This window comes from Neoarius graeffei, chromosome 19 (assembly GCF_027579695.1).
Source record: "Neoarius graeffei isolate fNeoGra1 chromosome 19, fNeoGra1.pri, whole genome shotgun sequence".
Classification (NCBI taxonomy): domain Eukaryota; kingdom Metazoa; phylum Chordata; class Actinopteri; order Siluriformes; family Ariidae; genus Neoarius; species Neoarius graeffei.
This window is the reverse complement of record NC_083587.1, coordinates 16,889,266-16,914,984: the sequence shown is the minus strand read 5'-3', so window position 1 is coordinate 16,914,984 and position 25,719 is coordinate 16,889,266. Positions and strand designations below refer to the sequence as shown.

The following is a 25,719-nucleotide window of genomic DNA, read 5'->3' as shown; positions in this document are numbered from 1 at the left end:
TCAGTACGTCTAGAAATATCACCATTTATATCAACATACTGATAACGATCAGTTAAATAAGAGCTGAGCCAGGAGAGGGCCGTTCCCTTAACTCCCACAACATTTTCTAGTCTATCCAGAAGAATATAATGATCAGTGGTATCAAATGCTGCACTAAGGTCAAGTAACACAAGCAGCGAGACACAGCCCTGATCAGACGCCAACAGTAAGTCGTTTACTACTTTAACCAGTGCTGTCTCTGTGCTATGATGAGGTCTAAATCCTGACTGATGCATTTCATGGATGTTATTCCTATGTAAATATGAGCATAACTGCTGTGCCACAGCTTTTTCAAGGATCTTGGAGATAAAGGGGAGGTTTGATATTGGCCGATAATTGGACAGCTGACAGGGATCAAGGTCAGGTTTTTTAATCAGGGGTTTGATGACTGCTAGTTTAAAGGATTTGGGTACATAGCCAATCGTAAGAGAAGAATTTATTATTTTTAGAAGCGGTTCAATTACTTCAGGTATTATCTGTTTGAATAGACGTGTAGGTAAGGGATCTAGTACACAAGTTGAGACTTTTGATGCCTAGATTAATGAAAGCAATTCAGTTTCTCTAAGGGGAGTAAAACATTCTAACTGATGATCTGATAGAGTTATATAGTTAACTACAAGGTCACTTTCATTGTCTGACCTTAAATTAGTAGTTTGAATTTTTTGTCGGATATTCTCAATTTTGTCATTAAAAAAATTCATGAAATCGTTACTATTATATACTGCAGGTGTGCATGTGTCTATAGTGGACTTATTCCTGGTTAATTTTGCTACAGTATTAAAGAGGAATCTAGGATTATTTTTGTCATCTTCTATTAGGGAGGAGAGATATGTTGATCTCGCAGCACTAAGAGCTTTTCTATACTTCAGGAAGCTCTCCTTCCATGCTAATTTGAACACTACCAATTTTGTTTGATGCCATTTACATTCCAATTTTCGAGTGGTCTGTTTTAAAGTGCAAGTGCCATCATTATACCAGGGTGCTAATTTTTTGTCTCTGACCATTTTCCTTTTTAGAGGAGCTACATTATCTAATAAGGTATGGCGGAACGTTGACTCGAAGCATTCAGTTGCCTGATCAAGTTCTGCAGGGGCTGACAGTGACCCAATCAAAGATGATAACTCTGGGAGAGCATTTATAAAGCTCTGTGCAGTAGTTGACGTGAATGTACGTTTAATACAGTAGCGTGGTGAGGTGCATATATAATTACTCAGACATATTTTGAATGAGATGAGATAATGATCTGAGATAACTTCAGACTGTGGAAGTGTGACAATATTGTCTACGTTTAACCCGAATGTTAGTATTAGATTGAGGGTGTGACCACCATTATGGGTCGGTCCTATGACATTCTGATTAGCCCTTACTGAATCTAAAATGGACACAAACGCTGTTTTTAAAGGGTCTTCTGGGTTATCGAAGTGAATATTAAAATCTCCGACAACTAAAGCTTTGTCTAAGGAAATAACCAGATCTGAGATAAAATCTGCAAATTCAGAAAGAAACTCAGAATATGGCCCGGGGGCCTGTAAATAATAAGCAATGGAATTGACTGGGTAGACTTATTTTTCGAGGCTACATACATTATATGAGTATGAAGAACTTCAAATGTATTAAATTTATAACCAGGTTTTTGTGTTACACCTAGATAATCATTATAAATAATCGCAACGCCATTAAACTCCTGATCAGTCATAAGTTCATTAACCATTAGCGCTTTAGATGTAAGAGATCTAATATTTAATAGCCCCACCTTTAGATCAAAGGTGCTGGCAGCGGCTGTACAGTCAGTATGATCTAATTTTATATTGATTAGGTTACTGGAGCAAACTCTCTGAATATTTCTACCTTTTTGTTGAGCTCGGGGAACAGACACAGTCTCGATGTAGTGGACCCTGAGTGACGACTCTGTGCAGCTAGCAGACAGTCAGTTTAGCCTGTTCGTCTTAACAAACTTGTACTTTTAACAAGTTCAAACTTGTATTAACAAACATGTACTTTAGCAATTTCATCAGGGTGCACTTGCTTTCTGAAATCAACTACCCTCACAATTTTTGGAGGAATTTCACAAAACTTTACTTCATTCTTTGTTGTCGGTAATACGCATATTGCAGTTTCGTTCAATTCAGTCGCATTTTATCAGAGTTATGGCCAAGTTGCCAGCGGTGGATATTGTGCTCTCAGAGCACTCTTGTTTTTCTCAGTCAAGATGATGTTCAATGTCACTGTGATCCATCAACTTCAGTCCTTTTCAGAACAGAATGATGTAGATTTTAACCTACGAGCTGCTGCTGTAATCATAAATTCCATTCCTGTTGCTCATCCCAGGACTGTAATGATTTATAATCACTCTGTCCCATCTCTCCCTGATGAGCCCAGTTCCTCTCAAGGTTTCTTCTTTGTTTTGTCTCATGGAGTTTTTCCTCACCGCTATGAGGGATCTAAATGTCCACCTGGATTTCTGTAAAGATGTTTTGTCTGGTTTTTTTAAGTGCGATACAAATAAAATGTCACCACATTTCTCACTGCAGGTTGAGACATGCCAGTTCCCGATCAGCCTGCTGAATCTGAGAACGCCTCCACTGGGGACAGAAGCGAATCCGAGGCTGCTTCAGCCATCCTGGCATCAGTGAAAGAGCAGGTAGGAACCGAGCGTAGCGTTCTCATCAGCTGTTTCCTGTACCACATGTTGAATTCTGATCCAGGTCAACCATGGTATCGCGGGTCACGCACATGATCTGAGCGTGTTTATCTTTGAATTTTAGTGTCAAGCTTTAACGCTGCTGAGAGTGAGAGACGTTAAAAGGGTCAAGAAAGGCAGTTCTTCAAGCTCTGTGGAAAGCACTGCTTGCTTTTTCTTTTTTTTTTAAATGAGAAGATGATGAAATAAACTCTGAGGCAAATACTGTAGGGAAATACAGCGTGTGTGTGTATACAGTGTCTTGCAAAAGTATTCATTCCCCTTGGTGTTTGTCCTGTTTTGTCGCATTACAAGCTGGAATTAAAATGGATTTTTGGAGGGTTAGCACCATTTGATTTACACAACACGCCTACCACTTTAAAGGTGCACATTGGTTTTTTTAATTTTGACACAAACAATAATTAAGATGAAAAAAAAAACAGAAATCTGGAGTGTGCATAAGTATTCACCCCCTTTCATATGAAACCCCTAAATAAGAGCTGCTTCAACCAATTCACTTCATAAGTCACATAATTAGTTGATTAAGATCCATCTGTGTGCAATCAAAGTGTCACATGATCTGTCACATGATGTCTGTATAAATCACCCTGTTCTGGAAGGACCCTGACTCTGCTACACTACTAAGCAAGCAACATGAGAACCAAGGAGCCTCCAAACAGGTCAGAGACAAAGTTATGGAGAAGTATAGATCAGGGTTGGGTCATAAAAAATATCCCAAACTTTGAATATCCCACGGAGCACCATTAAATCCAGTATAGCAAAATGGAAAGAATATGGCACCACTTCAAACCTGACAAGAGAAGGCCCTGCCCACCAAAACTCACAGACCGGGCAAGGAGGGCATTAATCAGAGATGCAACAAAAAACACCAAACATAACACTGAAGGAGCTGCAAAGATCCACAGCGGAGATGGGAGTATCTGTCCATAGGATCACTTTAAGCCATACACTCCACAGAGTGGGACTTTATGGAAGAGTCGCCAGAAAAAAGCCACTGCTGAAGAAAACATGTTTGGAGTTTGCCCAACAGCATGTGGCAGACTCCCCAAACCAAACACATGGAAGAAGATTCTCTGGTCAAATGAGACTAAAATTGATCTTTTTGGCCATTATAAGAAATGCCATGTGTGATGCAAACCCAACACCCTGAGAACACCATTCCTACAGTGAAGCATGGTGGTGGCAGCATCATGCTGTGGGGATGTTTTTCATCTGCAGGGACAGGAAAGCTGGTCAGGACTGAAGGAAAGATGGATGGCACTAAATACAGGGCATTTCTGGAGGAAAACCTGTTTGAGTCAGCCAGAGGTTTGAGACTGGGATGAAAGTTCACATTCCAGCAGGACAATGACCTTAAACATACTGCTAAAGCTACACTGAAGTGGTTTAAAGGGAAACATTTAAACGTCTTAGAACGGTCTAATCAAAGCCCAGACCTCAATCCAATTGAGAATCTGTGACATAACTTGAAGATTGCTGTACACCAACGCAACCCATTTAACTTGAAGGAGTTGGAGCAGTTTTGCTTTGAGGAATGGGCAAAAATCCCAGTAGCTAGATGTGCTAAGCTAATAGAGACATACCCCAAGAGACTTGCAGCTGTAATTGCAGCAAAAGGTGGCTCTACAAAGTATTGACTTTTTTTTTTTTTTTTTTGGGGGGGGGGGTGTTAAATACCTATGCACACTCCAGATTTCTGTTTGTTCATCTTAATTATTGTTTGTGTCACAATAAAACAACAATTTTCACCTTTAAAGTGGTCAGCATGTTGTGTAAATTAAATGGTGCCTACCTCCAAAAAAATCCATTCTAATTCCAGCTTGCAATGTGGCCAAACAGGACAAACACCAAGAGGGAGGAATACTTTTGCAAGAGATTGTGTGTGTGTGTGTGTGTGTGTGTGTGTGTGTGTGTGTGTGTGTGTGTGTGTGTGTGAAAGAGATTAACATGGAGATAAAGGAATTAAAGTAGGAAGCGTGGATTGGTGTGAATGAGTGACATATGACTAAACAGTCGCATGAGGGAGAATATTATACTCATATTGTTACAGAAAGAAGGTAAAACACTTTAATGCGTTAAGTAGAAGTTTTGTGGCTTATTTGACGAATTTATTCACTAATTGTGGATGTCAGGATGGTGGGGGAAAAAAACAGTGAAACCAGCAAGTATTCAGTGAAACCAATTCTCAAGTAAACGACACGTTGTGTGAAAATATTTACCGGTACTTGAATGGAACGTTATGACTCTGTACTGAGTGAAGATGAATGCATGAGATTGTTTCTTGTTTTTTTAATGCTACAACCACCCACTTGTAAAGGAATTCCTTTTACAGTTTGTTTGTTTTTTGTCCTTTAAATCTGCATCGTAGTGAATTCCAGCACGTTTCGTGCTCGTTTTTAGTGCTAACATTTCAGGGCTTTAAAGGTCCCATGGCATGAAATTTTCACTTTCTGAGGTTTTTTAACGTTAAAATGAGTTCCTCTGACCTTCTTAAGTCACGCCAGTGGCTAGAAATTTCATAATGTGTAAACCAAACTATGCCCACCCTTTGTCAACATTTGAGAATGGCGTGTCAAAATGGCGCGTTGATAATGGCGCCCTTTACTACGTCAGCAAGGGAGATGATCCCCACGCCCCCCGTCTGGATTCCCACCCACTGTATGGATTGCCCGCCCAGCTCAAAAGTTGCCACCAAACATGGAAATTGCGCTGTACATGGATGTGACAACACAGAAAGGAGTCTGTTTTTACTGCCGACGGGAGAGCCCCTGAAGACGCAGTGGCTTAATTTTATTTACTCCAATAATACGCCGTCGAGTCTACGTAAGACGGTGTATGTTTGTCGGAAGCATTTTCCTGATGAATGTTTCCACAACTTGGGACAGTACAGGGCAACTTTTGCACATCAACTGTCACTGAAGCCTGGGTCCGGACCAAGCATCCCTGCCGCATAAGCCACAAACACCGAACAAGTAAGTGTATAACTGTTAAGTCATTTTGCCGTGTTTTAAAATAAGTGTGTTAGCCTTGCAATGGCTACATTAGCTGTGCAGCTAACCGCTTCCTGCTGTTAGCCAGGTACTCTGCGCTACAAAACCAAAAAGCATGCAGCATGCTCTGTTATAATAGCCAATCAAAACAGTTTTTACAAAGACACCCACATTCTTTTTTTTTAAGTCACTCGTTCATTTTATTTGTTTGTTTGTTCAGTAAAAACCCAAACATTTGTTGAATTTATTTTATTTCCTCGCGTCGCACCTTAATGACGTCAGCGCGCGGTATTTTTCCCTTCGCGGTTTGTTCCTTCTCTCTCGCCATAGTAAGACACCCACATCCACTTGTTCTGACCCACTGGAGGTAGCGTCACAGTGCTGTTAGCAAATCAGAGGTAACACGTTTACATGTCATGAATATTAATGATAAGAGCTGAAATCATGTCGCTCTCCCGCCACCCGCTCCTCCACCAAACTAGAACAGCCTGAAACAGGAGAACCACAGCATTTTTTTCACCAAAACTGGCTCACAGGGCATTCATTCATACTAGAGACCACCGCACAATTAATGAAAAAACGATGCCATGGGACCTTTAATGAACAACTTTTCATAATGTTTTCTGATAGCAACTGAAAAACAAATGACATTACGCTACTTAGCATGGTCAAACATTTCAACTCAGGAGTATCACTTTTTCACTGGTTGTAATTGTCCGAGTTACAGTTATGGGAAAAAAAAAGTGTAGGTTATTGACTCTTCACTCACCTTTAAAGTCAGGGCTGTTGTTGACGTAGCTCATAGTAATGGCCTGGCAACTTAATGTGTGCTAGCCTAACAGTTTTTAATCTAGATGTTCAATAGTTAGCCACTTACTCCATTTTCCATTTTCTGATCTGTTTTTTTCCCCATTTCATTTTATTACCAGTCTTTTTTTCTCTTTCTCCTGACCTGTTTTTTTTCTTTTCACATTTTCCTACCCCAGATAGATACAAATGCTTCATAATTGTTCCTTTTTCATTATCTTCTGACATTAGTTACCAAATTTAGTTATCCAAGATACAGCTTCTTTTCTTTTCACACCACAAGGGGGCGCACCGTGATCCAGACGATATGAAACCTTTTTGAGAAAAATAATGGTAAAGTATGCTTTTTTTGCAAATATTTTTTTAAAGATGTTTTTTACGTCGCCCCCTGGTGGTCTGGAAGCTCTTGTGCCTGTACATTTTGAGACACTATTGATGCACTTCCAATCCCAGGTCATTATCAGTATTATGAAATGCTGTAGTAGAAACTGCATCCAGTCAATCGGGTCACCGAGCTATAAGCAGGGCTCTGTTTACAGACATGAGCTTCCATGCTGCGTACTCAGTTTCACAATCAACAATCTCCGATTGATTTCTCTCAGCTCGTCCACACGAATACAGTTTAAGAATCGGCATGTCCTTAAATAGAGCCATATGATACCCAGGTTTAATATTTGTTTATTATTTATCGCATCGGAACTATTTTGTAGCCTGACTGTTAATTAAATGTAGTTTGACATGACCTTTGCTGTCATTTGATAGCAATGAAATGAGTGTTTTTGCTTTATCCATGGAAAAGTCATGCATTTATTTGTTTGTTGATTTGTTTTAATTTGCTGGTTGTCAAGTAAAAACGACTATTCATGCAACCTCGAAAATAAAGTGACTCCACTGAGCTACGGCGCTTGTTACATTCTCATTTTAATCTCTGCCAACCTGTTTTTATTGAATAATGACACCCGATCGTTAAATATCACGCCGACGCCTCGTCGCTTCCTTCACAACACCAGCTGCTGGTTTTATTTCACAAAATAAAAAAGGCTCTCTGCACCAGGTATGACTCTCCCAAAGATATATTTAGACAGTTTAAATGGCTGAGTCTGCAGCCTTAATAAGAACAAGTGTTAAAAACAGACACAGCTGATACTGCATCTTCATACGAGTGCCATGACTTCATTGGGATTTGATTAATGCACCTGTTATATTCAACACTGTTTTTTTATTTTTTAATAAAAGGCTCAATGTTGATTTTCCGATACGTGTAAAAGTTGATGATGATTTGCTGTTGTAACATTGGAGTTTTCTTTATGACTCAAAGGTAAAATGAACGACAGACATGTGCCAGGATGATGAGAGCTCTGCACGGTGAAACAGAATATTCAGTACTTAACATTTCACATTCATTAATGCAGATTACTGTCTCATGCATTTGATTCAGATTGGCATTTAAGTTTCTGTGCACATATTAACAGTGAGAAAGTCCTAAAAAGTTCATTATTAAAGTTCAGCACCAGTTGAACATAAAACCATACGTTCAGAGGATTTAGTTTCAAAGTAATATTGTGTAAAATTTAATTTAAGATGTGTCATAGGGTGGCACGGTGGTGTAGTGGTTAGCGCTGTCGCCTCACAGCAAGAAGGTTCTGGGTTCGAGCCCCGTGGCCGGCGAGGGCCTTTCTGTGCGGAGTTTGCATGTTCTCCCCGTGTCCGCGTGGGTTTCCTCCGGGTGCTCCGGTTTCCCCCACAGTCCAAAGGCATGCAGGTTAGGTTAACTGGTGACTCTAAATTGAGCGTAGGTGTGAATGTGAGTGTGAATGGTTGTCTGTGTCTATGTGTCAGCCCTGTGATGACCTGGCGACTTGTCCAGGGTGTACCCCGCCTTTCGCCCGTAGTCAGCTGGGATAGGCTCCAGCTTGCCTGCAACCCTGTAGAACAGGATAAGCGGCTACAGATAATGGATGGATGTGTCATAGCTACATAATTTTTAAAGTGATCGTAGATCAAATTTTAGCACAGAGTGACATATTTCACCATCAGCAGCCAATCAGAAACACGATCCAGTATAAACAGGAAGTACTACCTCGGCAATTACGATGCAGGGAAATGGTTAGTGTCTGTCTTTGGTTCATAACAAAACATCTTTAGCAATGAAACTAGCAAAGTGTCTGTGGGCTTAATCTGCAATTACAGTGTTTTGCAAAAGTATTCATCCCCCTTGGTGTTTGTCCTGTTTTGTCGCATTACAAACTGGAATTAAAATGGATTTTTGGAGGGTTAGCACCATTTGATTTACACACCATGCCTACCACTCTGAAGGTGAAAATTGTTGTTTTATTGTGCCATGAAAGAAACCTTCTTTCTTTCTTTCTTTCTTTCTTTCTTTCTTTCTTTCTTTCTTTCTTTCTTTCTTTTTACTAAGCAAGGCACAAACAATACACAAACAATAATTAAGATGAAAAAAACAGAAATCTGGAGTGTGCATAGGTATTCACCCCCTTTCGTATGAAACCCCTAAATAAGAGCTGCTCCAACCAATTCACTTCATAAGCCACATAATTAGTTGATTAAGATCCACCTGTGTGCAATCAAAGTATCACATGATCTGTCACATGATGTCTGTATAAATCGACCTATTCTGGAAGGACCCTGACTGCAACACTGGTGTAGTGGTTAGCACGGTCGCCTCACAGCAAGAAGGTTCTGGGTTCGAACCCAGCGGCCTGCAAGGGCCTTTCTGTGTGGAGTTTGTATGTTCTCCTCGTGTCTGAGTGGGTTTTCTCCGGGTGCTCTGGTTTCCCCCACAATCCAAAGATATGCAGGTTAGGTTAATATGGGACGACCTTGGGCTGAGGTGCCCTTGAGCAAGGCACCTAACTCCCAACTGCTCCCTGGGCGCTGTTAGCATGGCTGCCCACTGCTCTGGGTATGTGTGTGCTTATTGCTCATGTGTGTGTGTTCACTACTTCAGATGGGTTAAATGCTGAGAGGAAATTTCACAAGTGTGTGATGAATAAAGTTGTTCTTTCTTTCTTTCTTTCTTTCTTTCTTTCTTTCTTTCTTTCTTTCTTTCTTTCTTTCTTTCTTTCTTTCTTTCTTTCTTTCTTTCTTTTTACTAAGCAAGCAACATGAGAACCAAGGAGCTTCCAAACAGGTCAGAGACAAAGTTGTAGAGAAGTATAGATCAGGGTTGGGTTATAAAAAATATCCCAAACTTTGAATATCCCACGGAGCACCATTAAATCCATTATAGCAAAATGGAAAGAATATGGCACCACGACAAACCTGACAAGAGAAGGCTGCCCACCAAAACTCACAGACCGGGCAAGGAGGGCATTAATCAGAGATGCAACAAAGACACCAAAGATAACACTGAAGGAGCTGCAAAGATCCACAGCGGAGATGGGAGTACCTGTCCATAGGACCACTTTAAGCCATACACTCCACAGAGTGGGTGGGGCTTTATGGAAGTTTGGCCAGAAAAAAAGTCATTGCTTATGAAAACACATTTGTAGTTTGCCCAACAGCATGTGGCAGACTCCCCAAACACATGGAAGAAGATTCTCTGGTCAAATGAGACTAAAATTGATCTTTTTGGCCATCATGGGAGACGCCATGTGTGGTGCAAACCCAGCACCCTGAGAACACCATTCCTACAGTGAAGCATGGTGGTGGCAGCATCATGCTGTGGGGATGTTTTTCATCTGCAGGGACAGGAAAGCTGGTCAGGACTGAAGGAATGATGGATAGCACTAAATACAGGGCAATTCCAGAGGAAAACCTGTTTGAGTCAGCCAGAGGTTTGAGACTGGGATGAAGGTTCATGTTCCAGCAGGACAATGACCCTAAACATACTGCTAAAGCTACACTGGAGTGGTTTAAAGGGAAACATTTAAATGTCTTGGAATGGCCTCATCAAAGCCCAGACCTCAATCCAATTGGGAATCTGTGACATAAGTTGAAGATTGCTGTACACCAACGCAACCCTAACTTGCGTCACACTAACTTGAAGGAGTTGGAGCAGTTTTGCCTTGAGGAATGGGCAAAAATCCCAGTAGCTAGATGTGCTAAGCTAATAGAGACATACCCCAAGAGACTTGCAGCTGTAATTGCAGCAAAAGGTGGCTCTACAAAGTATTGACTTTGGGGGGTGAATACCTATGCACACTACAGATTTCTGTTTTTTTCATCTTAATTATTGTTTGTGTCACAATAAAGCAACAAATATCACCTTTAAAGTTGTAGGCGTGTTGTGTAAATCAAATAGTACTAACCCTCCAAAAATCCATTTTAATTCCAGCTTGTAATGCGACAAATCAGGACAAACACTGAGGGGGATGAATACTTTTGCAAGGCACTGTAAGTAAGAACAGAATGTGTAATAATGCATTGTTAATGGAATAATATTTTCAGTATTTTATGATGTCTGTTGTCAATAATGGGATGAATTTATCTTTTAATGAATTTTTCGCAGGCCAAACTGAATTTTTAAAAATTCCCTCCAGAGTTTATTATTATTATTATTATTATTATTATTATTATTATTATTATTATTATTTTATGATTTACAATCAGCTTTTCTGATTTTCTTCTTACTCATGTGTCTGTGTTAACAAATGCCTCATACTGCATATTGCCAGTCATGTTCATGGCATTTGTATTTAACTACGCTCTCATTATGCTTGCCATGTCAGATTAGACAATCATATCATCCTGATATAAATTCTTGCCGTGCCTCGATCGGGAGACAGGTGACATGAGTTTGACTCCAACCAATTGTTGACTTGTTCACATCAGGGAGGAGGGTCAAGAAACTGTCAGTCATGGCTACCAAGGAACATGTCATAGGATTTGTCAAACTAGATGAGAAAATACAAAAAAAAAAAAATCGGTCATGGCAGAGGTTTTTTTGGGGCGGGGGGTGGGTGGGTGTAATGTTGCTGTTGTAATACTTCGTCTTTTTATGGGGTGCCATTACTTTTTATTCTAGTCAAATGATAGTCTTGTTTGTATTTTATGGTCTTGTTTTTGGAATTGCTTTCTGTCAGGTCATTAATATGAAACTGAAAATGATAAATGAATGAATGAATAAATCAATCAATAAATAGAAATATCGGCAGCACAATCCGTATATAAAATTGCAGTAAGTCCTCGACAAATAAACATTTTGAAGCTGATCAATTGAGATTCGCACGAGTGAGTCAGCTTCCACAAAATTTACACATACTCTTGCGCAATATGCAGGATATGAATTGTGTGAATGCTCCTGTGAACATTTTACGAATAAATTTGATCGTATGCATTTTGATAAACCAGGCTGATTGTCATTTTTTTCTGATGATATGTTGCATTTTTATCCCCCGCTGGCCGAAAGGCCTGAAGGGGAATTATGTCATGGCGATGTCCGTCCATCCGTCTGTCCCGGGAAGGGTGCTCACATTCTGAAATCAACTCCTCTCACAATTTTTGGAGGAAAACTTGGCAGGATTCTTTGTTATATGTTGGTAATAGGGTGGCACAGTGGTGTAGTGGTTAGCGCTGTCGCCTCACAGCAAGAAGGTCCGGGTTCGAGCCCCGTGGCCGGCGAGGGCCTTTCTGTGCGGAGTTTGCATATTCTCCCCGTGTCCGTGTGGTTTTCCTTCAGGTGCTCCAGTTTCCCCCACAGTCCAAAGACATGCAGGTTAGGTTAACTGGTGACTCTAAATTGACCGTAGGTGTGAATGTGAGTGTGAATGGTTGTCTGTGTCTATGTGTCAGCCCTGCGATGACCTGGCGACTTGTCCAGGGTGTACCCCGCCTTTCGCCCGTAGTCAGCTGGGATAGGCTCCAGCTTGCCTGCGACCCTGTAGAACAGGATAAAGCGACTACAGATAATGAGATTAGATGAGATGTCGGTAATACACATATTGTAATTTCATTCAGTTGGGTTACATTTTCCCAGAGTTACAGCCCTTGATTAACAAATTTATAATTTGACAATTTCATGAGCACGTGTTTTCCTTCTGACATCAACTCCTCTCACAATTTTTGGATGAATTTCTCGAAGCTTGGCAAAAGGCCTTGTTATATGACGGTAATACGCAGATTGCGATTTAATTTCGTTTGTGAAAATTTTCCGAGTTTTGACCCTTGATTAAATAACTTGTCCTTTGACAATTTCATGAGGGTGTACGTTCTTCTGAAATCAACTTCTCTCACAATTTGTGGAGGAATTTCACCAAACTTGGCAAAAGGCTTTGTTATATGACAGTTATACGCAGATTGAAATTTCGTTTAATTTGGGTAAATTTTCCCAGAGTTATGCCCTTGATTATTAACAAACTTGTACTTTGGCAATTTCATCAAGGTGTGCTTGCTTTCTGAAATCAACTTCCCTCGCAATTTTTGGAGGAATTTCACAAAACTTGACATGATTCTTTGTTATATGTCGGTAATACGCATATTGCAATTTCGTTCAATTCAGTCGCATTTTATCAGCGTTATGGCCGAGTTGCCAGCGGTGGATATTGTGCTCTCAGAGCACGCTTGTTTTTTGAGGATAGGTTTGGTGACAGTAGACGATAAAAATATTTTCCACAGAAAGAAATCATCAGAAAATAAAAATGAAACGCATTTATCGTTAGCAAAACTACAATGCAGAGAATTACAGAGTAGTTTTGTTTATGGTTGACGTTGCACCAATTAGCGGCCAGGTCTACGTTTTCAGTTATGAATTAAAGCCACTTTGTGCAGGTTTTAGCTTTTAATAGTCAAAATTAAAGTCAACTGCATATTGAACATCTTGAAATGAGGTCTTTAGGGCTTGAGAGATACAGGAATTGTGAGTTTTTAGTCGTTGTTAGTACTCTGTAAATTTACACTTTGCAATCAACATGGCTACAACAAAACGCATGTTCTCCGGGCTTACTTCTGTAAGTGCCAGTAATAGCGTTAAAAACGCAAGCTCGGAACAGCCTCCAAACATGGCTGCTCCGGACTACAACACCCAAGAGTCACGGCGCCCTCTGTCACCTGATTACTCATTTCACCTGTTTCTCATTCCTCAGCAATCACCTCGCCTACTTAAGCCCAGCTTTCACACACTCACGTCGCGAAGTATTGTTTAGTGTTTCCGTGCCTAACTTTGCCGAGCCGTTTACTTTCTGCCTGACTTCCCATGTTTAGACTGTTATCTACGTTCAGTCCCCAACCTCGCTCTCTTGTTTTCCTCTGTGTTATCCTGCTTGCCGATTGACCGAGCCCTGCCTGTTACTCTGACTCTGATTCCTGCTCTTTGTTTTGGCTCAGTCTGCAGTCTGCTTCTCCCCGCTCTCCCCCGCACCTGCATCCGTAAGTACGTGCATCCTGACAGTGAGGAGAACGTCCTTGATTTACAGTCGACACTTTGTTTCATCAGAGCATTCAGAAACATTTTTTCCAGTGTTTTCATTGTTCACTTGTTAAAACAGGGATGGTAAACGTTTTCCCTGAATGTCCATAGAAAACGAAATCAATGGAACCCAGTCGTGACTCAAGAGTGTGTTGAAAATCAAAGGTTTCATCCTTGACAGAAGCAGCAGTCATTTCTTTTTATTTTAAATGTTTCATCAAAAGCCTTTCACCTTTTTGGATCACTTGAAACAACTCGTTATTTTGTAAGCATGTTTTTATTACTGGAATGAAAGCAGGTTTCTCCGACTCTCAGGCCCTTTTACACACCGTGTACAAGCTTTAATTTAATGTTTTAAAAAAAAAACACTTTTGTAATTGAGGCATGTATTTGGCCTTCACAAAATCAATCAATAAGCATGTAGTGCTTTTTTGGAAAGCCTTTTATCATAAGCACTACAATCCCAGTAGTGACTTTCTCACTCTGTTATCCAGCCTGCAATCAAAGAGCCAGGATGGTCATGAGCAATTCTGATCTTTAATTTAAACCCACAGTTAGATGTGAAGATGTGAGAGTGAACATGTTGTGGGCTTCTGAGAGCATTTCAGAAGTCAAAAACACAACGCTTCTGTCATGTTTGTGTGTGGGCGTGTCCTTCAGGATAATTCAGCAATAATGGCAATCAGTTCGCAGGATGTAGTATTCATTGCTGAAGAACCAGGGTATTACTGAGCACACCACACCCACACCAACATGTTCTCTGATTTCTTTGGCGATAAAAAACTGATCCTTGCACATTGTTACCTCAACTCTAGCAACTGGAGTGTCATTTGATTGGTCAGAATGTGGACCATGTGACCATGTTCCACTGACATAAATTCACCCACTTACAAAATGATAATCAGTGTTACTTTAAGTCCACATGTAGGAGCTACACTGCAATGCCAAAAGTATGTGCACCTCTGACCATCACACTTGTATGCGGTTCTTCTCCAAACTGTGACCTGAAGCACACAATTGTACAGAACGTCTCTGTGCGCTGTAGGACAATACAACAGTTTCCCCTCACTGGGACTAAGAGGCCTAAACCTGTTCCAGCATGATGATGCTCCTGTGCACAAAGTGAGCTCCATGAAGACATAGTGTGTGAAGGTTGGAGTGAAGAACTCGAGTGTCCTGCACAGAGCCCTGACTGAACTCAACTCCACTGAAAACCTTTGGGATGAACTGGAACTGGTGCCTCAACATCCCAACATCAGAACCTGATCTCACTATTGCTCTTATAGCTGAACTGAATGAACACAAATCCCCACAGCCACGCCCCAAAATCTAGTGGAAAAACTTAGCAGAAGAGAAGACGGAGGTTATTATAACAGGAAAACTGGAATGGGATGTTCAAGACCATCTGATCAGGGTGCACAAACTTTTGGCCAAATAGCGTGTGCATTTCGTTGTTTATTTAAAAAAAATATTTCAAGACTGATATTCAAGTTGGTAATGAACAGTCATTGATGTCGCATAAAACTGTTCAAGTGTCTGTTTGAATACAGATTATTCCTGACTCTTGATTCCTGGCTGTTGTTGTGTTTCCCAAGAGTTTCCGTGAACTCACAGTGGCATCAAGCTTGAGCTACGTGCTCAGGGAATTTTAGAAATATGAATAAAGATGCAGACAGAAATGCTATAAATATTAATGGGATGCAGATGGCAGGTTCTTCTTTGTCCTGCTTGTGTTTGATCTTCCAAGTTGTCTGCAGTGACAACTCGAATCAGCGGGAATTACAGATGGCTGTTAGGGGAGGGGCCATATGGCAAAAATATCATATCGCTATTCTACGATACAGCATACTGATGCATCATGATATTTAGGTTTGCTCACAAGCTGCCAGCAATAAAAACAAGAGTGCTCTGAGAGCACAATATCCCCCACTGACAACTCGGCCATAACTCTGGTAAAATGCAACTGAATTGAACGAAATTATAATATGCGTATTACCGACATATAAGAAAGAATCCTGTCAAGTTTTGTGAAATTCCTCAAAAAATTGTGAGAGGAGTTGATTTCAGAAGGTGAGTACCCTTCCTGGGACAGACGGACATCACCACGACATAATCCCCCTTCGGGCCTTTTGGCCAGCATGAGGGAGTTGATTTCAAAAAGCAAGCACACCTTGAAGAAATTGCCAAAGTACAACCATCATATAACAAGGCCTTTTACCAAGCTTCAAGGAATTCGTCCAAAGATTGTGAGAGGAGTTGATTTCAGAAGGAAAACACACCTTCATGAAATTGTCAAAGTATAATTTTGTTAGTAACTGTAACTGTAACTCTGTAAAGCTGTAACTCTGGTAACATGCAACTGAATTGAACGATATTACAATATGCGAATTACCGACATATAGAAGAAGAAACCTTTATTCGTCACATGCACACTTCAAGCACAGTGAAATTCATCCTCTGCATTTGACCCATCTGAAGCAGTGAACACACACCCAGAGCAGTGGGCAGCCACACCAGAGCACCCGGGGAGCAGTCAGGGGTCAGGTACCTTGCTCAAGGGCACCTCAGCCCAAGGCCACCGCATGTTAACCTAACTGTATGTCTTTGGATTGTGGGGGAAACCGGAGCACCCGGAGGAAACCCACGCAGACACAGGTAGAACATGCAAACTCCACACAGAAAGGCCCTTACCGGCTGCTGGGTTCGAACCCAGAACCTTCTTGCTGTGAGGCGATCATGCTAACCACTACACCACCGCGCTGCCCGAAGAATCCTGTCAAGTTTCATGAAATTTCTCCAAAAATTGTGAGAGGACTTGATTTCAGAAGGTGAGCACCCTTCCCAGGACAGACGGATGGACGGACATCGCCACAACGTAATCCCCCTTCGGGCCTTTCGGCCAGCGGGGGATAAAAAACTGTTTAATGGTTGATATAATGTCTACAAAAATTTATATTTTTTACACTTGAAAATGCTAAAAACAAAATTTGTAAACTAATAAATAAATATTGAACACAGAAAAGCAAAAACAAACTTGGAACATTTTACAATTTAAATGATTAAGTGCAAAATTCTTACATCCTCCCAGTTTGTAATTATTAAAAAAATAATAATAACCATAAATGATAACAGATTGACAAAAAGAATAATCATCGATGAGCAGACTTACTGTTTCTACCCAGAAGCTGATTATTATAACTTATAACTGATAACAATATATCCTGAAATGGTTTATGAGCACATTAATATAAACCTGTAAAGCTGCTGTTTAATCTTCCGACCAATCAGAATGGAGTATTTTACCACTGAACGCTTTATTATTGAAAGCATGAATGAGGACACAGCATCAAGAAATATATTAAAGAAGACAGTAAGAGGTATTAGAATGTCAAAATTGAGAAAAATATGGACAAAAAAGACACTATATTCATATTTGATAGGCATGTGATATAACAATATATTGTGTGATGATAAATCACGGTGCAAGTTTATGCCGATTTGAATTGATGAAATTAAAAAAAAATTATCATTCTGTGTAATCCTTGTTGTAATTGTTTTGTGTAGACAGCAGAGGGGGCAATAATATACACAGGAATACACGTGACTTCACCGTAGGTTGAAGTAACACAGCTCTAATGCTGTGAAAACACAAAAAAAGAACAGATCTAAATGCAGGGCTCGACATTAATGGTTGTCCGCTTGTCCGGGACAAGTGATCCTTTATGTCAGACAAGTTCATCGTCTCAGTTACTTGTCCATTCGTACAAGTGCCAAAATACGCTGATATTCAGGTTACATATCAAATTTATCAGTTTATTCACATGATTTCCGAAGCATCTCACTCGACATATTGTTTTGATGAATCGCCGGATGTTTCTCTTCGGAAAGAGCGATGTGCACATGCGCAATATTCCGCTTGCGAAACCGGCCAATACTGCTTCGTGTATTTGAGCTGAAAAGTAAACGGTCGTTTACCAGACCCTCTAGGATTTCGCAATGTTGCGATTTGCAACTTCAACGCAAATTCAACCAATCCCCGTGAATTCAGGGCGGTGTTGCAATTATATCCAATCACCGCAACTTTCCCGCAAATTTGACCAATATTTGGCGTCGTGGGGCGGCACGGTGGTGTAGTGGTTAGCGCTGTTGCCTCACAGTAAAAAGGTCCTGGGTTCGAGCCCCGGGGCCGGCAAGGGCCTTTCTGTGTGGAGTTTGCATGTTCTCCCCGTGTCCGCGTGGGTTTCCTCCGGGTGCTCCGGTTTCCCCCACAGTCCAAAGACATGCAGGTTAGGTTAACTGGTGACTCTAAATTGACCGTAGGTGTGAATGCGAGTGTGAATGGTTGTCTGTGTCTATGTGTCAGCCCTGTGATGACCTGGCGACTTGTCCAGGGTGTACCCCGCCTTTCGCCCGTAGTCAGCTGGGATAGGCTCCAGCTTGCCTGCGACCCTGTAGAACAGGATAAAGCGGCTACAGATAATGAGATGAGATGAGATGAGATTTGGCGTCGTCTTGAGGTGACGTCGACAAACTACCTTCCGCCTTACTTCCGTGTATACGTTCAAGAGAAGCAGCATGTGCGAGTCAGTGTTTATGTTGGCTTAAATTCTGTTACTGAAAGTGTGTTATGTTTACAGTGAAGGACTGTGTGCACTTTACATTATTTTTTTACTTAATACAAGAAATTAATGGATGCCAACGTTTTTGCCAAAATGGTATTTTATTTTCCATTGTTTAGGCAGCTTCAGCATCATACTGTGAGATTCTGTTCAAATTGTTTTTTTTTTCTTCTATGAAGCCTGAGCCATTTATTTTATTAGTTTATAATTATTGTTTAATTTAGTCTTCAGGAGAGACTGCCTGCACACAGTACTAGTGTTAATAGTTTTTTTTCTTACATGAAAGCTGAGGCATTATATTTTAAGGTAACTTCATGTTGTGCTGTGAGGTTCTATGCACTTTAACTTTTGAACCAACAGGTGCATTTGGATAAGTAAAGCCTATTTTTCTGCATTTTTGTAGTCCTGGTAATCTTTTATATTGGTAAAGTTGTTTATAGGACCATTTCTCAGTGTCTTTGTTTTTTTAATCAATAGTTTTTCAGTAATAACTTAATATTTAACATATCACTCAATTTTAATCACAAAAAGAGAAAATCGCAACAATTTCTTGTAACTTTCACTTCGTCCCGCAATGTAATCGCAACAAAAACCTAAAAAACACCGCAACTTTCATCGCAACCATTAAATACCATACAGGAGCCACGCTGAATAATTAGACAACAACAATTAATCAGTGGAGGATATATATTCAAAGTTAATAATTTAAAAATGAAAATGTACTGTATAATTTTAATTTTATGGTTTTCAATTTCTCATAAATAAATTAATGATTGATGGAGTCCAATTTTTTTCTGCAGTGAATAGCTTGTGTTAAAGTAATTCTGGTGAAATTAATTTATTACAAATAGTTTATTTGTGGGGGGGTTTCTCAAATTTTTCTTCGGACAAGTCAACTTCACATTCGGACAAGTAAATTTCCTTTCAACTTGCCCGACAGGACAAGTGGTTTCAAAAGTTAATGCAGAGCCCTGAAATAGTAAAAGATCTGCTGTGTGATTGTGTACAAATAGATTTTATGTGAAATCAGAGCTCTCTTTTTACAGACTGCTGAAAGTTAAAGAAAAGAGAAGAAAATGGAGGCAGAACAAATGTTCATAAAGTTCAATAAAAAAGGAATATTTGCTATTCACTTTTTCATTTTTATTAAAGGAATATTTTAGTTAATAGGCCATTATATTTTACTCCAACCTTTACAAATGTATGTAAATAATTATTGTTGGTTATTATGAAAGTGAAACAAAAGTTTGTTTATTTATTTATTTATTTATTTATTTTAACAAAAGGAATATTCAAGCTGATAAAGCACAGAATAAATGTTTCAATTTTTTGTAAAAAAAAATTTTCTTCATTTAATAGAGTAATTATCAACAGTCCATAATTATCAACACTTTTTCAGATTTGCCAAAAATTTTTTTTACAAAGGTGAGTTTCAGTTCCAGCTGTTATTATTGGTTAATTAATCAACTGGAAGACCTGCCTTGCCCTGATCATCTGATGACAGCTCGTTACCTGAGATGGAATTTTTTTTTATCACGATCAGCAGTTTTTCGGAAAACCCAGACGTTCTCATCGCAGGTAAACATGGTGGAAAGATCATGGACATGTTTTTACTGATCAAATTCACCGATATTTCATGATCTCCTTATTGAAACCTACTTTGTTTTTTACTCTTTCATTTGACATTCGCCATTTTGTATCTAAACACACGTTTGAGAAGTCACATGAGGTGTCGATAATAGTGATCACTTTCACCGGTGTCCACCATTATCGACACCCTGTGGAATTAAGGGACATTTACAACTGTTATGGATCGATCTTTGTGGAACATTGTTGAAGTAGATGAAGTACTTAAAAAAAAAAGTGCTGTGATTTATAATAATTTTTTTCTGATTCATAACAGAATGGAATGTTTATAGAGTATTTGGAATCCGATTGCAATAAATAGAATTCAACCAGAATTAAATTCCGAGCATATAAAAAATTACACGCTTGAAATATTCAGATTTTTCCATTCCATTCAGAAATTAATTAATTAATTTATTTATTGCAGTTTGTTGTAAATATCTACCACATATTACAATATCAGGAGACATTTTATATTTTGGTTTGAGGAATAAGATGTGATCTTTGACCTGGATGTTCATGCAGTTACAATCTCAATTTCCTGTTGACGTTTATTGGTAAACTACAAAACCAGAAATTAATACAAACAACAACGAATGATTAACAAAGTGCGATCTACGAAAATACTGAGAAAGTGGAACAGAAAGATTTTCTGACGCAGGTTAAACATTATCAGTTCATTTGTTTACAAACATTAGAATTACTTCCTCATTTACGTAAACACCGACATCCATATATTTATATAAAAGATATTTTGTACTAAATATAAATCTATGGAAAACAAATTTTAAATAAACTGTTTTGTTAATTTCATACAACATACTGATTTTTTTTTAAATAAATAATCATCTGGATATAGAAAATTGTGGAACGGTGTTGCTAACTGTGGACAAAGTTGTCGATAATTGTGGAACGGTGTCACGTCATGATATGCTAAGTAATCGGGAATCAACTCAGTTTTTTTTCCAGTGGAAGTTTGAGTAATTATTCATGCACAATTTACGTATTGAAAGTCTTTTCTACTTTTGCAACGGCCAAAAGATCGTTAAGGTGTCGATAATTGTAGCCGCCACTCTATTTTTTTTCAAAAACATCATGGGAAAATCATATTATGAACCCGATATTGTGAATTGAATTGAATTGTGAACTGGGTGACTCGTGACATGTTTATATTTGAGTAATAAAATCTCATTGCATGCCGTACGTTTCTTTTCCATCTGTAATCAACGTTATAGATGTATACCTGTATGGGTCATTCCATGCCAAATCAACAAGAGGTTATGCTCGACCATCTCAGATTTCAATGAAATTTGGAGGGCTCAGAGATACTATTAAAAGAAGTTAATCCCCAAAACTTGAGCTTCCTATCGCCAATAGTTTCAGAGATACAGGCATTTGAATTTTTCAATTTTTTTGTTTTTTGCTCAAAACATACATATTTCAAAGTGCAATATAATCTTTATTATGCAAGATAGAAACCTAAAATTTTGCACAGAGAGACTCAATGTCTTGTACTACAAGCTTCAACTTAGAATTTCAATGGTCATTGTATATTAGATGGTGATTTTAACAAGGAAATTAAAAAGACAAATTTGCATTTTTTGCATTTTTAACTCATTCTGGAAGCTTGCCTGTGGCAGTAATGCTTAAACTAAGAATGTTATTCAAATCTACACAGAAATATCTACCAATTTCAGTTTTACCAAGTCTCCACTATTCCTAGTTTGTCTGTAATAGGGTTTTGAAATTTGCCAATTTCTAAAACATGCCATTTTCAGTAGCAAGAAATCCAATGTGGGATAGCAGTTAGGAACTTGTAAATTTTTTTTCAGTAATCCCCAAGACCCATATTTTATATTTCCAAATTTTTGTTCTGTGTCTCTCAAGTATTTTTAAACTACAGGGGTTTAAAAAATCCATTTTCACCAAATTCGAGTTTTTGATATATTTTCATATAACTGATATTTGAGGGTTAATAAATGCTTCAATAAGGCTCAAGTAGGTTAGGAGACATGTTTCTTCCTCAATTTTAAATAAAATTTCAATTAATGCTCAGTATTAATTATTTGTAAATTGATTTTAATCTAAGACTGTGTAACATGAGCAATCAATGACCAGCTATTGTGTACCAGTCAACAGCCAGCCTTATCAATATCAACACAGCACAATAGGTGACCTTTGATACCAGAACAGGTGGCTCATATCTTATAGTTTTAGAGTCTGTAAACTGCATACTTGTTCAGATAACATTATATTGCTTGGATTATATTAAATACATTGTAATACAGAGCACTGAGAAAATTTACCAATGTTATTAACTGAATGTGTTTCTTTGCAAGGATTGGATATTTTGAATAGTTAACTAGAGAATTTAATTGTAGTTGCTTTCAATTTGAGATCAGTATAAATGAGTTTGTTCTTAGACATCTAGAAATGGCTGAACTTCCTCCCTGTTCTATAGGAATTGGACTAAAGAAAGATTCTGACTGCCATAAACTAACATACAACAGAAATTGTAAGTTTAATACACTCTCTCAGTATAGTTTGGAGCAAATTTCATTAATTAATAAAATTTCATTTTAGAACGTAAAGTTTCTTCTACTCGTTGCAGCTTTGCTTTGCCATATGCAGCTTTCTGTTTGTGGCTATACTTGGCAATTTTCAGTGGAGAGCAACCAATTGACACAAGGCTTTTGTCAAGTGATTCAGTTACCTCACCAGTGTATGTTGAATCCACATCTACACACATGCTCTCTTGGTCTGATTCTGTAGAACCTGCTGAATCTGCTTGGCTTAAATGTTCTTTCATTCTCTGTGAACATTTAGAACACAATTTTTGTTCAGGTTTAATATTTTTATTTATCAGTTTTGAAAGTGAATCTGCTGTTTCAGGAAGAATTGAACGTAATTCTGTTTTAACTTTTTTCTTGTGCCTTTCATATGGATCACAACAACTTTTCTGTAGCTATTCATATTTCATCAGAAACAGTTTCTCATGATGCAGACATACTGTGTCTGTGCTTGAAATGTTCTCAAGTTCAGTTCTCTGTTTAATTAATGAAATTTGCTCCAAACTATACTGAGAGAGTGTATTTAACTTACAATTTCTGTTGTATGTTAGTTTATGGTAGTCAGAATCTTTCTTTAGTCCAATTCCTATAGAACAGGGAGGAAGTTCAGCCATTTCTAGATGTCTAAGAACAAACTCATTTATACTGATCTCAAATTGAAAGCAACTACAATTAAATTCTCTAGTCAACTATTCAAAATATCCAATCCTTGCAAAGAAACACATTCAGTTAATAACATTGGTAAATTTTCTCAGTGCTCTGTATTACAATGTATTTAATATAATCCAAGCAATATAATGTTATCTGAACAAGTATGCAGTTTACAGACTCTAAAACTATAAGATATGAGCCACCTGTTCTGGTATCAAAGGTCACCTATTGTGCTGTGTTGATATTGATAAGGCTGGCTGTTGACTGGTACACAATAGCTGGTCATTGATTGCTCATGTTACACAGTCTTAGATTAAAATCAATTTACAAATAATTAATACTGAGCATTAATTGAAATTTTATTTAAAATTGAGGAAGAAACATGTCTCCTAACCTACTTGAGCCTTTTTTGAGCATTTATTAACCCTCAAATATCAGTTATATGAAAATGTATCAAAAATTCAAATTTGGTGAAAATGGATTTTTTAAACCCCTGTAGTTTAAAAATACTTGAGAGACACAGAACAAAAATTTGGAAATATAAAATATGGGTCTTGGGGATTACTGAAAAAAAATTTACAAGTTCCTAACTGCTATCCCACATTGGATTTCTTGCTACTGAAAATGGCATGTTTTAGAAATTGGCAAATTTCAAAACCCTATTACAGACAAACTAGGAATAGTGGAGACTTGGTAAAACTGAAATTGGTAGATATTTCTGTGTAGATTTGAATAACATTCTTAGTTTAAGCATTACTGCCACAGGCAAGCTTCCAGAATGAGTTAAAACTGCAAAAAATGCAAATTTGTCTTTTTAATTTCCTTGTTAAAATCACCATCTAATATACAATGACCATTGAAATTCTAAGTTGAAGCTTGTAGTACAAGACATTGAGTCTCTCTGTGCAAAATTTTAGGTTTCTATCTTGCATAATAAAGATTATATTGCACTTTGAAATATGTATGTTTTGAGCAAAATGCAAAAAAATCGAAAAATTCAAATGCCTGTATCTCTGAAACCGTTGGAGATAGGAAGCTCAAATTTTGGGGATTAACTTCTTTTAATAGTATCTCTGAGCCCTCCAAATTTCATTGAAATCTGAGATGATCGAGCATAAATTTGTCAGATATTTGTTGATTTGTCATGGAATGACCCGTATGTCGTTTTATTTCTATATAAAGTTAAATGTATTCTGAAGCCCACATTGCTCTCACACAGCATCCAGATTGTATTACAGAGCTCACACACAGGATCCAATATGGCTCAGTGCAAAATAAATCGCTGAGGTGACAAATCAGAGCCTGGGAACATCTGAGTCACAAAAGTGTCACTATGAGCAGCAAATAATTCCAGTGTTTTCCAGCTGAAACGAACAAATCAACAGAGACAGCATCATGAGAAATGTTTTTCTCAATTCAGTGGTTCATGCTGTATGCTGGTGGTGAGAAGATTGTTGGTTTACATCCTGAATCTGCCACAGTGCCAGTGATGGCATAATCAAGTATTGGGATAAAATCTGCCAAATCTGTAAGCATTTATTTACTCACACGTTCCTCAGAAACACCAGTGCCCTTCTTCAGTAACATAGACTTTCCTCAAGTCCTCACTTCAAAACAAGAGTGATGTTTTTTTTTTTTTGCGTCCGTCACTAGATGTAGGACGTGTACTACACGTTAGTGTGATATCTCAGGAACAACTGGTCAAATGATTTTGTTGGATTGATATGGAAGGATCATGGAATAAGCCAGCAGATGAAGTGATTAGATTGTGGAATTGATTACAATGGGGTCAAGGTCACAGCAAGGTCAAAGTTCTGCAATAGCTTTTCTTCAGTAGCTTCCTTCTTGTTCGAAGTATATTTTAAGAGGATTTCAGGTGAGCGTCTTAATAAAAAGATTAAAAAGATAAAGTTAGAGGTGGCGGAGGAAGCATCACCGTCCCTGCAGCTGGCATCGAGTTCTACTTGTTTAAAGTGTAACTTCACCCTGAGCCTAACTCCACCCACTGTGTCATTTTGAAATATGCTAAAACTGTATGTGTGGTGGGGGATGGGGCTGGGGTGGTAATGACTGAGGAGGGGGGAGGGACAGGGATGAGGGGCATGGTTGTATGAGACAGGAGTTGAATAATGAGTCTCGATCAGCATATATTTGAAAATGAGCACAGCTTCACAAACTCACACTCAGGGGTGGGGCTGGAGGAGGTGGCTTGCCCACCTTTGTTTAGAATGCATTATTATTATTATTATTATTATTATTATTATTATTAAATAAAAATTTAATGGCATCATGAAGTATCAAAAAAGGGAATAATCTGCGTTCGAACCCAAAACACACAGACAAACCACAT

At 38.6% G+C, this 25,719-nt stretch overlaps 1 protein-coding gene across 5 annotated transcripts in view; it reads left to right on the top strand.

Moving 5' to 3' along the window:
* Positions 1 to 25,719, top strand: part of ctnnd2a (catenin (cadherin-associated protein), delta 2a) — a 789,966-nt gene that overhangs the window by 163,204 nt on the left and 601,043 nt on the right. For all 5 annotated transcript variants that reach the window (XM_060899742.1, XM_060899744.1, XM_060899741.1 and 2 more), the window contains exon 5: positions 2,571 to 2,680. In XM_060899742.1, the coding sequence (XP_060755725.1) occupies positions 2,579 to 2,680 (102 nt within the window). In that variant the 5' untranslated portion in view covers positions 2,571 to 2,578. The remainder of the gene's footprint in view (positions 1 to 2,570; positions 2,681 to 25,719) is intronic.